Below are 17066 nucleotides of genomic sequence, written 5' to 3'. Positions count from 1 at the left end.
AAAAGTTTGTCACTAAGCGGGTGGTGAAGCACTGGAATGGGTTACCTAGGGAGGTGGTGGAATCTCCATCCTTAGAGGTTTTTAAAGTGCAACTTGACAAATCCCTGAATGGGACGGTTTAGCTGAGGTTGGTCCTGCTCTGAGCAGGGGATTGGACTGGATGACCTCCTGAGGTCCCTCCCAACCCTCATCTGCTATGATAAATAAGAGCTGGCCATCAAGAGCACCAGGCCCTCTCCCATTTCTTCCTTGGGATAGTTCGCTTAAATGTTCCAGCACAGGGCAGAGGAAGAGGCAGACGGTCTCTGGGGCAGCTGCGCCCTAGACCTTTTAAGGCTTTGTGCATAGTTAGCAGGACCTTGTATTTCACCCAGAGCTCACTGACATCCAGTGCAGAGTCGGAGTCCTAGCTGTGGTGCATTGTGGGCCCAGGCTGGGAATGCAGCAGAGGCAGGAGGTGCTCTCTCTAAGGGAGAAGGGAGCACCATGTGGCTGACCAGGGACCTTCCCAGCCAGCTCTGCCGGGATCCGCTTTTAGTGAGCCTCAGTGACTGCGTCACGAGATCCTTTCTATGGAGGAGTGTAGAGAAGGGGGATCGCAGTGCAACACAGTAGGGAACAAACTAACCTGCAACTCGAGCGGGGTCTGAGCTGACTTCCCACACTGCGCAAGTCTTCAGAGGAGAGGTTTTGGTTCAGGTCGTATCTCCGCATGCAACCCCTGGCGATCTCTTTACTTCCCAGGGACTTTTTGGGGAGGTCTCTGTTTTTTTGGCGTCTCCACGTAACTCTTCTGAGAATGCCCAGTTCGTCTTCTCTTTTTATGGTACAACCTGCTAGCTGGCTGGGATCCCGCGGTGGGTATAATTAGCTTCACTGACAGGTGGAAGAGATCGAATGACCCAGGGAATGAGGTCGCTCCCTCACCACCCGAAGCTTATCACTCCTCTTCACCTTAACTGACATGTGCGGGGCAACAGGCAGGTTTACAGTAACCAAGTCTTATGTTTGATCTGGCTTTAATACCCCAGGTAAGAGCAGAATGTGTCACGTTGCTCTTCTCCTCCTGAAAGGGCTTCTCCGTACACCCCCACCCCCCTCTTAGCTCCTCAGCTGGAAAGCAATCAGGGCTTTGCTCTGCAGATCAGAGTGCCCACAGCCCTCCCTCTTTCCCCCGGTTTTCTCCCTGCCCTGTGGTCCCAGGCTAAGCTGATTGACAAGGTGTGGGGCCAGAGGGCCAGAGCAGGGCTGCAGTGTTATACAGAGGTGACCAAGCATGTTGTCATCGCCTATCCCAGCCAAGCTAAGAATGGCTTGGAAAAGTCATTAGAAACCTGAGCCTGGGACCCAGCCTCGCAATTAGTTACATGCGGTTTGTTTTCTTTCTAACGTGTATCCTGGAGAAGATGTCAATTAGCATGCGTAGTACAATTATTAGCTTAGAGATTTGTTACTGGGGAGGTAAGGGGCTCTTTAACTTGCTACGATAAGCAGAGGGAGGTCCTTGGCCACAGAAGCCACCTTCCCTTGGGGTTACCCCAGTAGGTGACAAAAGCAAGAGGTGTCACTGGCAGACGGGAAGCGGAAGAGAAGGGGTGAGAGCCTTGCGAATATGCCAGGGCACAGTGCTGGCCCCTGGAGGTATTTTTAACTGTGCGCTGGCATGCTGGGAAGGAATGTCCACGTCGACAGGCGTTTTCTAAGAATATCTCATTGCTCGGTATTCCCAGCAAACAGCACGGTCCAAGCCAGTGAGCCGTGTGCTAAAGTGACCTACACACTAATGCAGATCTGGATGTGCCACCAGGGGCTGTGAGCTTGGCAGCCTGCGCCGCCTCCAAAAAGCTGGGCCTGGTCAATACTTGGCTGAGAGACCGCCAAGGAAAACCCAGGTGTGGCAGGAAGAAATCCAGGAGGTGGTGGCCGGTATGTTGTGAAGGCCAAGACTATAATGGGGTTCAACAGAGAACTAGCTAAGTTCCTGGAGGATAGGTCCATCAGTGGCTATTAGCCTGAGGGGCAGGGATTGCTTTTTGCCAGAAGCTGGGAATGGGTGGCGGGATGGATCACTTGATGATCACCTGTTCTGTTCATTCCCTCTGAAGCACCTGGCATTGGCCACTGTCGGAAGATGGGCGACTGGGCTAGATGGACCATTGGTCTGACACAAGTATGGCCATTCTCGTGTTCCCTCTGTCACCATTGCACAAGTGGCCTGGCATAGCACTAGGGGGCACGGCACTGGCCAGATATAGAACGTGGTTCCAACCACTTGCCATCCTTAAGGATCCCGTGGCATTTTTCACAAGTACTCCTGGTTTGAACCCTGATATCATGTGAAAATTCCAGCATGGGTCACTGGCACTGCCATTTCGACGGGGTCCTGTAGTTTTTCACATTCCATCCCAAACTGTTATATGGTGTTCGGTGCTGCTACACTTGCCACCACGTCCCCATCAGAGGTGGCTGCCCCTCAGTAATGGGTAGAGACGGGCAAATGATGAGGTGGTGCAGCAAGATTGAATTTGAAAAAATTAATGAAGTTCATCAGATTACTACTTTGACTTGGGGTCCAGTGGATAGGAGACTGGACTGGAGGCATGGAATCTGCTCCGAGCCCTGCCGCTGATTTGCTGTGTGACCTTAAGTAAGTCATGTTGTTTGCCTGTGCTTCTATTTCCCCTCCCAGCCTCTGGCTGCATTCTCTATTTTGACTATAAACTCTTTGGGGTAGAGACAGCACTAGGACCTCAGTCTCAGTGGTGGCATCTAGGTGCTAATGTAACGCAAATGATTATTACTAATAACTTCTTAATGTATTTGTAAGTGGGGGAAACACTGACTGATTTGAACAATATATAAAATTGAATGAATAAATGGAAGACGTAATGTTCAATGAGAGGTAGTGATGACAGAAGTGAAGGGTTCTGCTCTGTCTGTTATAAAGCAGTGTGGGAGCCGATGGGATGAAATGTAAGAGAGAGTGCGTGCATCTCAACGCAGCCTTACGTAGCGATTTTAGTCTTCTGCAGAAGAGCTGAAAGACCGTTATTCCTGGTAATGGCATAACCTGGCTTTTGTGGGTGAAAATCCCTGTGGTGATCCTAGAGAGAGTGAGTGAGTGCGCAAGTGAGAACACAGCACTTTGTATGTATCAAGCACTACATGGGAATTTAGCCAAAGGAATCTCCTAGCTAAATCTCCACATGTACTACTAGGAAAACACACTGTATCCTTTACAGTGGTAAGGTGGGGAGGAGATGTCTTGTTTTCTCATGCCCTGTGGTCAGGGTGGAAATTGCTATTTCAGTCCCAGGTCTGTGTGTTGGTGGGATGTGGATCTCCCAGAACAAAGAGGTGATAGCAGTCAATGACAAGCAACACACTGGCTTAAAAGCAAAGCCTGGACAAACTGGGCTGGCTTTCACAGCGTCATCATCCCCAAAACATATGGAGAGCGAGGGCTCTCTGCTAGTGGGAGTGTATTGTAGACCTGAATTAACCAACGGGTAAACTTTGGCGCATTCCCTCATGTAAGAAAGAGTGCCAAACAGCTAGGAAATGCTATGCCACATGTGAATTAAATTAAAGAAAATAATTTCCCATTATCATCGGAATCAAAAGTGTTCATTCCTTAGCCCCAGTTCTGATATGTCCTGAGAGTTCCCTTTCTCTCTCTTTTAGTTGAGACATAAAACCCAAGTCCTGAACTTTTGCTGCTGTTGAAGCTCCTACAGTGTTTTGTGTAGGAGTAGGAATGTTAGTCCTGGAGCCTGGGCCTAATGCCAACTCCAGTAAACTCATTCGTTCTATTTCCATTGCCACTGCAGTTTCTTTTTGATACAATATACTTCACTTCCTGTCATAGTCTGGTATGTGGATGTTTTAAGCAGCGGCTGTGTTCCTCCCAAGAGCTGGTTGCATTTCACTGGTGGGCCAAATGACGTGTTAGAACATTTATTTTACCTACCTCATAGTAATGTTATGAGGTCGAATGTTAGTTTGTAAAGCTCTTTGAAATCGTCTTCTGAGGCTATGTCTACACTATATAACACTGGCAACACGCCTCAATGAAAAGTAAGCTGTGTCCACACTCGGTGTAGAGTTACGTGTGTCATTGAGAGGCTCTGGCGGAGCTGGGGGAAAGCTTCAGGAGTTCCCTGTTGCCAGAGCCTTTCACCACAGGGAGGAAATGCTCTGCCAGGGGGAAGGCAGCTGGGAAGAGCTCAGCCTTTCCCCGCTGTTGGAGTCTTTTCCTGCAGCAAGGAAAGGCTACAGAGCAGTGTAGACAGGGAGACATGGTTAGGGTGAGCAGAGAGCCACGTAGGACACGTGCTCATGTACATACCCACATCCTTCAGGTGTGTCTTTACTTGCCTAAGCTGGGTCTCGCTGGCTACGTTGCTATTTATATCTGTGCTAGGGGCTATGTGCGTATGTACTCCGCATGCCCCCAAAAGAAGCCTGCAGTGTAGATGTGCATTGAAAGGTGGCTGCAGAGGAAAGGAATGTATTGTGATCTTCTCTAGCACTGGCTAGAGGGCAGTGTCAGTTGCTACAAAGGATGATTTGTTGCTTCAGGCACCCAGCCCTGCTCACCTTGATTTTCCAGCTCCGTGGTCATTGATATAATTTGTAGCTTTATTCCTAGGGACACCCTTTCCAGTGGCTGGGATGTCAGGGTGGGGCTGAACTATCCAGCTCTGCTGGATAAGCATAATGCCTGGGTACTTCTGGTACTCATATGGTCAAGAAGTGGGGCTTCAGTGGTTTTCAGATGAACACCCTAACGAGCTGACTGGGGTGTGGGAGGGATTCAGCTGTGGGAAAGTCTTCCAGCAGGAGTAAAGGAAGCCCCAGCAGGTACAAGCCTGGAGGATGCACTGCAGGGAGCAATCTTGCACCGGCTCCCTGGCTACGGACTAGATGAGCTAAGGCCTAAAGGGTTTTTTCAAGTTCTAATCTGTGTGAAGTTCATGCCCTCTCAGTGCTGCTGTTTCAATCGCTTTGGCTGCAGGCTCAGCATTTTCACAGGGTGTCAGTGATGTCACTGAGGCTTTTTGCAAACCAAAGGGGGGGAGAGACTTTTAAACGAAACTTTAGATTCCAATGCAATAGAGCAAAATCCCCAGGCAGCCCCAAATGATCTGGCACTTCAGGATGCTGCATGAAAATGAGCTATTGGATCCTCACAATACCTCAGAGTAGGCAGCGGGTTTTATCCCCCATCTTAAAGACAGGGAACCTGGGGCACAGAGAGACTAGGGGACTTGCCTATGGCCACATGGGGAGTCTGTGGCAGAGCTGGGATTAGAATTATTGAGTTCCTGGTTTTCAGACCCGTTATATCCACTAGAGCATTAGAACCCTATAATTTGTGGCTGTGCAGCGTCTTTCACTGTGATCTATCAAGCAAAAGCAAGTGCTTCCAGACTGAGTGGATAAAAATCTGTGAAGGGAGAGAGACTAAACAGAGCTTTGCACTGAGCTTTATGGAACTGCAAGGAGACTAGACAGCTAAGTTACAGACTGATGATGAACTGAGCGTAACAGGGGTGGGAATGGATAGTGGATTTCAGGACCCAAGGAGCCCATAATCGTGTCTAATATCCCATTCATACAGACAGTCCACTTTCAGCAAGACACAGACCAAAGCAAAGGCATGGGAGCCTCTTGGTTAGTCTTCTAAGTAAATACTTCTGTATTTTTTCATTCCTGACCCCTGGCTGGTAAATAACCCCTTTGCTTCACTTTACTGATCTCTGAGATTTCTCGTGGGCTGCACACTGGGCGGGTTCGTTGCTTCGCTCTATTTTAGCACAGTTACGAGGATTGACTTTCCTTTTCCCTGATCCAAGATTCGCCCTGCAAGCTCTTGTGTCCCAGCCTTCCCAGCACCTGTGTTATTCACCTTTTCCATCAAATTCCAGCAAAGTCTCAGGAACAGCAGGAGTTAGAAAGCAGTGCCCCAGGTCGTTCGAAAGCTGGCCTTCCATCTCTGAGCTGCTTTTAAACCTTTGATTTCTAGCTCCCGTGGTTCTTGAGGTAGCGGCTGCTAACATGTTGGAATTGAAGAAGCAAGTTTTATAACCCAAATGGGAGGGTCCCCTTCGAGTGATGTTCCTTATATGTATTTGTATGGGTCCTCTGCCCCGCCACTTCAGCCACCCTCTTGGTCACAAATGACTCCAAGACCCTCTGCTTTAGCAGTCCAGTGTAGTTCATTTCCAGTGAGCAGTCCCTCCACCTTCTTACAACATGCAGCGTGGCTAGCTGCCTCAGGAGCTTCTTCCACAGGCAGGCAGAGCCTCTGCTCCCCTTCCATTCCCCTGCGTCTCTTTCCCTCTACTTCCTTCACCTGGGCCTGGATATAGCCCTGGGCTAATTAGGCGGACAGCTGTTTCCCCTTCCCCAATCCGATGCAGATGTCCCCAGCCAGCTCCAGTTTACCTCGCTCCATTGGGGCTGGCTGAGGGGTTGCTGCCCAGCCCTCTGGCACAGTATTCCAAACGAGGGTGCGGAGTTTACACGCCCAGCATCCTGTATCATACCATGACTAGTGTCGTCAGCGTTCAGGTGGTAGAAGGCTTTGTGTCTAGCCCTGGCTACACTGAGGATCTTACTGCTCTGCCGGTCCAGCGTTGGTCTCTCCTTGCAGTGATGCTCAGACTGAGACACGCGAGCTGCAGGTGGCTCTTTAATGTGTCTCCTGCAGCTCTTTGCCACACATGATATTAAAACCCTGTGTGATTTAATTATCGAACAGTCAAAGTTATGCATCGATCAGGATGTTCCTATGTTATTAACCAGTTGTAGATGATAAAAGAAATACTTGGTCAGTCATTTTGCTGTGCTACATATATATATATGTAGAAAAACTCAGTCTTTCCCGTCACACTGTTTAAATGTGACCATACAGAACTCTAGTAAATGAAACAATGAACTCTCACTGCTGTGGCCCTTTTGGGTAATGTTGAACCTCTGAGGTCTGAGTATCACTGCTCTAGTGATACTGTTACTACACAGCTCCAGTCCTTGAGCACAGCAGGTCCTGGATCTTGAACCAGTGTAATCTGTGTTCTCTGCACTCCATTTTGCAGATATCCTGCTGCACTTGAAATTCCCCATCAGGGTGATCGTTTCCTTTGTCGGAGGATCACTCCGAGGTAGAGTGAAAAAATGCTGGAGCCGTTTCTGTGGATTTTACAGCATCTGGGCTGGTAAAGCGGTTCTGCTGCTGCTCTGCCTTACGTTGCTCCTGCAGAGCATTCCCCCGGGTTTCCATGTTTTTAATTTCCGACCATCTCTCCCCTATAGCCAATGCCTGTTTCATCCCAGATCCCCGACTCTCCTGCTGTTTAACAATATCCTCTGCCTCTGCTTGATGGCTTCTTTGGTTGCTTGTCGATTGTAGCAATCGCCGCTGGGTTGTAGAGACACGAAGTCCCTCTTCCCTTTCAAGGCGAGACACGCTCGATCTGTCGCTGCTTGACCCTGTCAAATGGGCCACTGAGTAATCCCACAGGGCAGCACTGAGGATTAGCCTAAAGCCCTGAAGTCTCGTTGGAGCAAAAGGTCAGAAGCTTTGTTATATCCCACAAGCTAAGATTACTCCGGAGGGGCGTGTTCTCATGCTAACATGGAGGGACTTTCTTAGAGAGAACTCGAGTGCGGCTTCATTCACGGAGAAGGTAAAAGGGCCTAAGGAGAGTCCATTGATTGCAATGCTGTGGGGAAGCTTTTTGCTACTCTATGGATCTGCCCGCACGAGAGGTGAGATCATATTTTCCTGGTGTTGCTAATGTGTTGTCAACCGTGGTGTGGACAGAAGGTGTTCTGGGGGAGCAAGGGGAACGTCTGCTGTATAAAAAGATATATAGGACTTCTCTGAGAGAAGAGGCTTGTAAAGATATTTGAAATGCTGCCGTGTTGAGTATTACCTAGCTCAGGTTGCTAGTGCGCATTGTTGTTCGAGTGAGTGAGTGTGAGTGTGAGAGAGACTCCTGAGTGCACCTGGCTGCTCTAAATGACAGCAGAAGAGAAGATGTTTAGGCATGTTTGGAACCCAAAGGCAGACTGTGACGTTAAATGGGTGGAAGTGCCCGTCTACAGTCAGGATTTCCACACAGTGGACATGAGCAAGGCGTGGATGGCTCAGGGAGACGTTCACGCTTTGCTTGCCTTCTGGACAGCCTGAGACTTCCCACCATTGCTTCTAGCATCTCCTCGCTAAAGGATGTCACGAACCCAGCTTCACTCAAGTTCTTCCTAGGTCACGTGTCCCTACAGCAGCATGTCTATCCAGGCCATCATTTATGTCTGTATTCCTGATTGCTCCACACTCTCACTGCCCCTCCAGTTGAGCCATTCCCTGTATTCTCCTCCCCAGAAAAACATGCTTCCGGGCCGCAGTCACCTTGGCCAGAAGAGTCTCTGAAATCTTTGCTCTTAGAAGATGCAGACGCCCAAGTAATCCCTCATTCCTCGCAGAAAATCACTCTGCCCTCATTGCCCCCAGAGCTTCAACTCCCGAATGACAAGGGGTTGTATGTGCTAGATGTGAGAAGAACTGTTAAGATTCACCCTAGTAGAACTGTCCAGTAAATCATCATCTTTATTTGTTTCCCTTCACCCCAAATGCCTGGGCGTGAAAGCACCTGAAACATCAATAGAAGGATCAAGTGCTGCATCTCTAAAAGCATCTGTAGCTACAGACAGACTAGTTTCATTACACAATGGTTCTCAACCATTGCTCTTCTGGGACTCTTTTCCACATCATGAATCCCCCCTGCCCATGGGTTGCCCCGGAGACCTACTTTCCGTCTAGCCTGGATTCCCCTCCTATTTAGCAGTGTAGGAAAGGCAAGGCAGTTTTGATACACCCCACCGTGAGGACCTGCCCATAACAGATCAGAACCTTAACAGTAGCTTTCTTCTGCAGGAAAGCGCTCCAGATAGCAGTCCCAAACTAGGTGAGTTTTAAGGAGGTGGGGACCCTTATTCTTTCCTGCTGATCAGTCCCTAGTGGTAACTTTTCCTTACTGCTCACTGAGTCCCAGATGTGTCTGACTGAGAGGAGAGACCATGTTCCCCGAATGGAAAATTTGTTTCCTAATTTCCGGGACTGACTTCCTCAGCAGCTCATCCTGCCCAGGTTAATTTCCTTGGGTCCCTATAAAATGGCTTCTTCCTGGGGAAAGCCTTATGACCGAGAGTTTACAATTAGCTATGAATAAAGTTAAGGATTTCAATTACTAAGAATTTGGAACCCAAATGGACAAGTCTGACCTGCCTGCCAAGTTTGCAGGGAAAGAGGGGCAGCCCTATATCTTGGCCTAAAGAAAGGAAATCATCAGGTAACTCATTTTCCATTCTCTTCAGTGAGCTTTTAGTGCCACCTGAAGGAAACAGCCTCTATTAATGAACATCCTTTGCAGATATTTTGGAAAGCGAGTAGTTGCTTTATGTTTGTTCACATCTCTGTATGTAGCTGCAGTGCCAGTTGGTTTTTCACAGCTTTGTGTAATTTTCTTTTCAGTGCAAGAAGAAACACACGCTGGTGTGCCCAGACTTTTCCAAGAACGGCATCTGTCTGAAGGGCGCCCAGTGCAAACTCCAGCATCCCCAGAGAAAGCATCACATGAGACAGCCCAATGCCATTGGTGATTCTGACCAGGGCAGGTCATCACCAAAGTGGAGGCGGCTCGGAGAGGAAGCAGTGAGGTAAGGGGAGTTAAAACACCGGAAACAATCTTCTTTCTTTTGTGTAAATCTCTTTCATCTGTGGTTTGGAGAGGAACAATATAATCTGGGCTCTTCTTCTGTGCAAGATGATGCATTTCCCTTGAGTTACAGGAATCTGGCTACAGCCTCTTTCTTTGGGGTTTTTTGGCTAAACCAATTTTCTGAATGTCGTCAATTCAGATTTGCTCCGGTACCTGAAATTCAAGCTGTGCCTTCTGAGTTCCAACCATCACAGATTCCAACGTCAGGACATCCCTCTCTGTTTTGTCAAAGGTACCACAAGGCTTCAGAGACGACAACTTGCACTTCAGTGCCGCAGGGTTGATAGCAAACAGCTTTGTTTGCGGTGCTGGCCTATTAATTGTACGTCTAATAGTGGACTAAATGCATGCTGAAAATTCTTTATATAAGATGTGTAACACATAGGAGCTGCTGCTCCAGTCAGTGCAGCTCCAAGAAAGCTGGGCAGGAAACAGCTACTGATTAGGAGGAGTGTCTCTTCCCTCCAAGTTAGTACTGACCCTAATAGGATTGTGTTGCTGGAGTTGTTATTCTTCAGGAGAGATGTAAAACTGGCTCCAACCACTTGTCACCATTAAACATGGTGGCATTTTTGACAAGGATTTAGGAGTATTAGCTCTGATGTCCTGGCTAATTATTTTCTGTCCACTTGTACTCTTGTAGTTCCAGAGGAAAGCTGTATTCTTTGCTTTCCAGTCCTCCGTCTGTATCATCCCCATGAGCTGTTACCGACTTCCTCCCAGTAGAGGGACTTTGTTTCATCGATGGGTGAAGCACTCCCTGCGTGTATGTGTAGTTTATACTCTGCTATTTGGACACGTTGGCATCTCTGGCTGGAAGGCGCTATCGGGATGTTCTGGCCCTGAGCAGAGATGTCGGGTCTTGCCAAACTGTCCATTATCCTCTCCATGTGCATCAGTGTCTCTGGGCTCCTGAAGTTCAAAACTCTCTCTCATTTAGGACCTGCGGCAAGTTTGCACAGAGTTCTGCTGAGATGAAAGGCCTGTGTGTTAACCCAGTGCACCAACCCTGCCCCCCCCCCCTTTTAACACACATTCGTTGCAGCCCATTTCTCCCTGGAGGGCAGACTGACCAGTTCACCCTGAATCTGATGCCAGTTCAGCTTCACTTTCCTCTTGTCACTAGTGGGTCTGATGCACAAGGGTGTCAAACACCAACTCGGTGCTGACAGCATCTCCCCACTGTCAGGCAAGTACACCTGTCTCTGGGGCAGCAGGACAGCTGTACCCGCATTTGCACCAGTGTTTGGACAGTGTCTAGGCTGCTGACGTCTTCTCTCCCTGTGGTGAATCTCACACTGTCATACCTGGCGCCTTTACTTTTCGAGACAAATGAAAATGAGCTCTGTCGCCTGTTCCCAGTGCCTCGCACACACTGGTCCCATCGCAGAGTTGTCCAAGTTTGCAACGTTGGCAGGCGTCACTCCTGAGCATTCCAGCAGGACTGGAATGGCAGGTTATTGTCGGTCAGGGCTGAAATGCAGTGGCGGGGCTGTATGGTTTTGGTTTGTCTCCATGCCCATCCTGGCTAATAGCCATTGATGGACCTATCCTCCAGAACTTACCTAGTTCTTTTTAGAACCCTGCTATCGCCTTGGCCTTCACAACATCCTCTGGCAAAGAGTCCCACAGGGTGACTGTGTTGTGTGAAGAAATACTTACTTCCTTTTGTTCATTTTAAACCTGCTGCCTATTAATTACATTTGGTGACCCCCTAGTTCCTGTGTTATCAGAAGGAGTAAAGAACACTTCCTTATTTACTTTCTCCACACAGTCATGGTTTTATAGACCTCTGTCATATCCCCACTTAGTCGTCTCTTTTCCAAGGTGAAAAAGCCCAGTCTTATTCATCTCGCCTCATAGGGAAGCTGTTCCGTATCCCTCAGCATTTTTGTTGCATTTTTCTGTATCTTTTCCAATTCCAATTTTTTTTCATTCTTTTGAGATGGGGGTGACCAGATCTGCACGCAGTATTCACGATGTGGGTGTACCGTGGATTTATAAAGAGGCAATACGATACTTACTCTCTTATTATCTATCCCTTTCCTAATGATTCCCACCATCCTGTTCGCTTTTTGGACTGCCGCTGCACATTGAGTGGATGTTTTCAGAGAGAACTATCCACAGTGACCCCAAGACACTTTCTGGAGTGGTAACAGCTAATTCCCAACTCTCAAAACTACAAGATCCTCCTTCCTCTCCGAGACTTGTTTGGTGCTCCTGCCTGCTTGGGAAGAGGCAGGACTGGGATTCAAACCCGGCTGTCCTGCATGCCAGTACAGAACATGATTGCTAGGTCCTGATCACTCCATCTTTGAAGATGTGGCAAGGAAAAGGTATCGGAGATCTGGGGCTGCTGGCTGCCACCCTCCTATCCATGCAGAGCCAGCCATTAAGGGAGGCAGACGTGGAGAAGGACGTGGAAATATAATAGGTGTGCAGAATGTCTTTGATGTTGTGCTGGGTACTTTGTTAATCACATCAGCAACTATCAGCATAAAATGACAATCTGATTCTTGTAGAGGTCATTGTCCCATGTGCCCTTGGGGGTCTGTTGATTATTCAGTTTTAGTAATGCTGTGCGGCTGCTAGCTACCTAACTGGGCAATCCACCAAATCTTGCACACAGAGGTTTCTCCTGTGTTGTTAACTCCCTGAATTGTAATAGGGAGGAGAACTGTTAACACTTTGTCAGCCAGGGACTGGGCAATTGGTACAACACTGAACGCCTCCACCCCAGTGCAGGACTCCAGAATCAACCACAGCCAAGAAGCTGGCCTTGTCTTTTGAATTCCTCAGATGCCGGGGGTTGGCTGGCTGCCTGGTAGGCAGGTCTAGTGGCTAAAGCACTTGCCTTTCCTTGCAGGGGAAAAGATTCGAGATAAGCTGCCTCTCTTCCCAAAGCAATGGCATCTTCGTCAAGCAGTGTCCCTGTGGGTGCTCCACTCCAGGGGCTGGCGTGTCCACGCGTCCTCAATTGGAGATTTCGCCAGCAGTGCCTGTCCGGGTCGCACATGCACCGTCCCTGTCTCGTGGCGCCGTTGGCGCCCTTTTCAGCACGTGCAACCCGGGCCCCTCGGTTCCTTCTCAACTATCCACGGTCCAAGCCGGAGCTCCCAGCAGTTCTTCACAGCTAGGACTGACCTTCATTTAGGGACCCGGGGCAGAAATGAAGAGGGGAGGGCAAGAAGCAAACACAAGAAACAAATCATGCAGGGACGAGCAGGCTACAAGAATTATGCTATTTAGGGCAAACTGAGTTCAGTCGTTCAGTTGCTGAAGGTGTTTATGTACCACAGTATCTACACAATGTGTTACAGCTGCCGAGCTGCAGCTGCCCCGTGAGGGGTGAAGGGAAGGCTGGTTCAGTCAGGCTGTTCATCATTCCTGCATGCGGACAGAGGTGTGTCTGGCTCACAAAAGAACGGCCATTCTGGGGCAGACCACTGGTCTACCTAGCCCAGTGTCCTGTCTTCTGACAGTGGCTGGTGCCAGGTGCTTCAGAGGGAATGAACAGAACAGGGCAATCATCGAGTGATCATCCCCTGTCATCCACCCCCAGCTTCTGGCAGTCAAGGGTTTAGGGACACCCGGAGCATGGGGTTGCATCCCTGTCCATCTTGGCTAATAGCCACTGATGAATCTAATCTCCAGGAACGTACCTAGCTCTTTTGTGAACCCAGTTATGCTTTTGGCCTCCCCCCTGTCATCGTCTCGGCCGTGGGTGGGCCTTGCTCATTCTCCTTGCATTTCTGGTCCGAGAAGGTGCCGACCCAAGCGTTGTGCCGGGCAGGTGATCAGGGAGGGTTATTTTTGCCTGTCGTGTTTGCTCTGAACTGTAGGGAGCGAGGAAGCTGAAGAGTGATTCCAGAAACAGCCGTTTGCTGCTGCGTTGTATCAATTAAGGTAGCTCTGATGAAGATGCCAGCTCAGGATGCTGACCCTGCCGAATGGAAGGGCTAGGAGCAGTGCTGGCTTCCCCGTAGAGCTGCCTGGAGAGTCCGTCTTCTAGACGGAGCAGGGCAGTGCTCTGATTCATTCATCTCTTAGCCTCTCTGCTGGTGCTGCCCACACTGGTACCCGTCAATAACAACCTGAATGGTGCCTTTTGTTAGCAATATCTGTTTCCGCAGGCCGCTGAAGAGCCTGGCAATTGCACTGGGGGCATAGAGATAAAGGACTTTACCCCAGGGCTTTCTAGCCCTGCATAAATAGTCATTTTAAAGGCGGAGCTAAGAGACCTGACTAGAACAGAAGGGGGCGGGGTGGTCCGGCACGAATTCCAGCTGTAACCCTCTTGGCAGGACTGGCTTTCTCCATCACTGTCAGCAGCCTGTCGTCTTGGTCCATCAGTGCCGTGGCACCGAGCACTTCCTGGCTCCGTCTCACTTCGGATTTTTCTGTCGCCGTTTGCATCACTCCTCTGGAATGTTTTGTTAACGACACCTGCGAGCCGGCGGAGCAGAAACTCCACGCGGAGCCCAGGCGGGAGGTGTGCTCAGTGGGGGGGAGAATCTTCAGATGCACAAACCGCCCGAGGGAGGGCGGACAAATGGGGATCGGCCCAGCACTCAGAGTCTGGGCTGGGAACCCTGCATCCCTCCAGCAGCCATTCCCCTGCACAGTATGTGTGGGTGGAAGGGCCTCATTTTATCCCCTACTTTATAGTATTTGTATACTTTATTTTTATCTCCATATCAGGAGCCTGGGCCTAGGCAATACAGCCTCCTCTGTAGTGGTTCCTGGCCGTGGTCGCTGAATAGTCTGCCCTGGCAAGGATGGCAGCTCGCTGCTTAGAGGCACTAGCGCTAGATAGGGAAACCAGTCGGAAGTGCCCCACCTGGCCCAGTCCTGCACTGAGTCCTGGAGAATGGACTCGACGCATTTGGTTGTGTGGGCTCCACTCTCCTCCTCCTCCCCACCCCACCCCCCCGTTGTTCCTTGCCAGCCAGGATTCAGGGGGTGACTCTTGTAGCAAAACTCCAGCTGGTCCTTGGAATCCAGGGCTGCGCCTTGACCGTCTTTATTCTATTCCAAACAGGTTTTTAGGCCACGCTCATTCACCCCACTCTGCCCGTTAACCCTAGTCACCTGGCTGGAAACAGACAGACAGACAGACAGACAGACAGACAGCTGAAGCAGCAGCACTCTCTGTATCCGGCCCCAAGGCACATCCCAGAAGTGCAAAGCCCTTCCTTGTATGGTAGCACAGGGGCTCTCTGAAGGGTGACCGAGCACGCTTGGAGTGACATCCAGCTCACGGCCCCTGGCTGAGTGAGGTGTCAAATATTTCCTTGCTCCTTCCAGGGGAGAATGCGAGCCCCAGAGCAGGCCAGCGGGCAGGAGAGCTATCCAGGGCTCTTTCCATCCCCCGTCCCTGGAAAGGCCGGTGGCAGCCTCTGCCCAAGAGAGAGAAGAGAAGCTTTAAACCGGCCCGGCTTTTTTCCTTTATTAGTGCCATCAGCATAGATGTCAAAAACGTCCCATTAGCCCTGTGTGTGTGCTGAGGAGTGAGCCAGACACACCGACGCAGACACACCCGGTGCTGGTGCATGTGCTCACCCACATGCTGACTTTAGAGAGCCTCATGCTCCAGCCCTGCTGCCTTAAACCCACTCCCCTCTCCCTTCCTCTTTGGCTCGGGTCTCACCAAAGGAACTGAGGTGAATCAGGCCACAGGCTCCGTAGCAAGTAACTGAAGGGTAGAAACATCCTGCAGGGGAGCCTGCAGGATTTCTGGGATGTAAATGGGCGTAAGGGGATCTGGCCAGCCAATGAGAAACTTCAAACTGAATTTTGGAAAGAATTTCCCAGCAGGCTGGGTCAGGCTGCGGGATCCTCCTCCAGGTGAAGGGGCAGGCGCCCCGTCACTCAGGACATTTAAAACTGGACACGGCAAAGCCTTTGGACGTAGACCATTGGGAACAATCCTTGCCTGGTAGCTAGATGAGCTGACGAGTCTCTTCCCTCTCTAACTTGTATGATTCTTATCTAGCGAGAACTTATTTTAATGCTATGCACTGGCTTTGCTTGCTGATTCAAACAGGGTTTGCAGTTATTTTCATACTTGTGTATGTGGGTGTTTTTCAGGAAGGATGCAGCCCACCTCCATGATGACGGGGAGATTCCTGGACCCTCCAGCGCAGAGCAGGGGGTAAAGTTTCGGAGTGACGCAGACAGCCCAGGAACCAGCAGACTTCAGAAGCTCCCCTCTTTCATCTCTCTCCAGTCATCTACCTCGCCGAGTGAGGTGGCATGTACAGCTGAAAGAGACAAGACAGGGGAGGAGTCAGGTACAAGGCTGTTGCTCTGGGATGGATTCTCTCAAGCTCGGGGGCTCCATGTGGTTCATCAGCCAAAGCTGAGTGAGATCTGTGTCCTAGTCGCACTTCTCTGGCTGCCCCTGCCCTGGGCATAGTAGGCCCTTCAGGCCAAGGGACAGCCCAACTGTCTTAATTTCTGTGCGAATTCATTGCTCCCCAAAGTGCTTGTGTTTTGATGGAAGCAAGAGTCCATTAGGGACCATCAAATACATTTAATTTGAAGCCTGAGCCGGGGTTAGAATCCAGGTATCCGGAGATGAAAGGCACACGTAACCCATTCCATCACCACGTTCCCTCGAGCGGTGTGGAATGGGGTTACAGCTGCACCCACAGCACGACTTCTTTCCTAGTCCTCTCCTTCCAAAGCTAGTCCTGTACGTTACCTTGAATGATGTCTCCACACTGCAGTACCATCTCTGTGGTCACAACAACGAGGTCAATCAGACACCCTTCTGTTTTAACTCCTCAGTTTCCAGTGTGTGTGAGAGCGAGAGACAAGGGCATATTCTCTCCAGAATTAGGATGGAGATCTGGTAGTTCAGAAGGTTACCTAGTCCTTCGCTGTCCTTTTCAAATCTCCCAGCATCTACCATTGGGGCCAATGCCTGCTTTGTTAGAGAGAAACAGCCACTTGTTTGGTGTGAAGCCAAGCAATGAAACAAGAGATGAACAAATCAAAACTTTTCTGGTGTGTGTTCATGGGCCTGTATGAAATGAGCGAGGTCTCAGTCCAGTTCCGTTTGAAGCAGAATGTGTCGCATGAAGACTATCACCACCTCTTGTTGCCCCCGTGTCCCTGCTTCTTGGTAGTTTCAGCAGAGATGTCAAGGCCTGCCTGGGTCACGGGGACTACCCCTGTGAGGATCTGAGGGGCGCTTTCAGAGGCGAGGACAGGGCAGTGTGCTATACTGCTGCCCCAGGCTGTCCCTTGACTTCAGAAGACTCAAGCCTCCAGGCC

At 49.9% G+C, this 17066-nt stretch overlaps 1 protein-coding gene across 1 annotated transcript in view; it reads left to right on the top strand.

Moving 5' to 3' along the window:
* The window catches only part of ZC3H3 (zinc finger CCCH-type containing 3), a 318307-nt gene that overhangs the window by 267493 nt on the left and 33748 nt on the right, over positions 1–17066 (top strand). The window contains exons 10-11 of the mRNA XM_067560071.1: positions 9539–9723; positions 15876–16078. Coding sequence (XP_067416172.1) covers positions 9539–9723; positions 15876–16078 — 388 coding nt within the window. The remainder of the gene's footprint in view (positions 1–9538; positions 9724–15875; positions 16079–17066) is intronic.

Source organism: Emydura macquarii, unplaced genomic scaffold (genome assembly GCF_026122565.2).
Source record: "Emydura macquarii macquarii isolate MOO-44397 ecotype Brisbane River unplaced genomic scaffold, CSIRO-AGI_Emac_v2 contig_2246, whole genome shotgun sequence".
Taxonomy (NCBI): Eukaryota; Metazoa; Chordata; order Testudines; family Chelidae; genus Emydura; species Emydura macquarii.
Note: the sequence above shows the minus strand (reverse complement) of the source record. Positions and strands in the feature narration are given on the sequence as shown.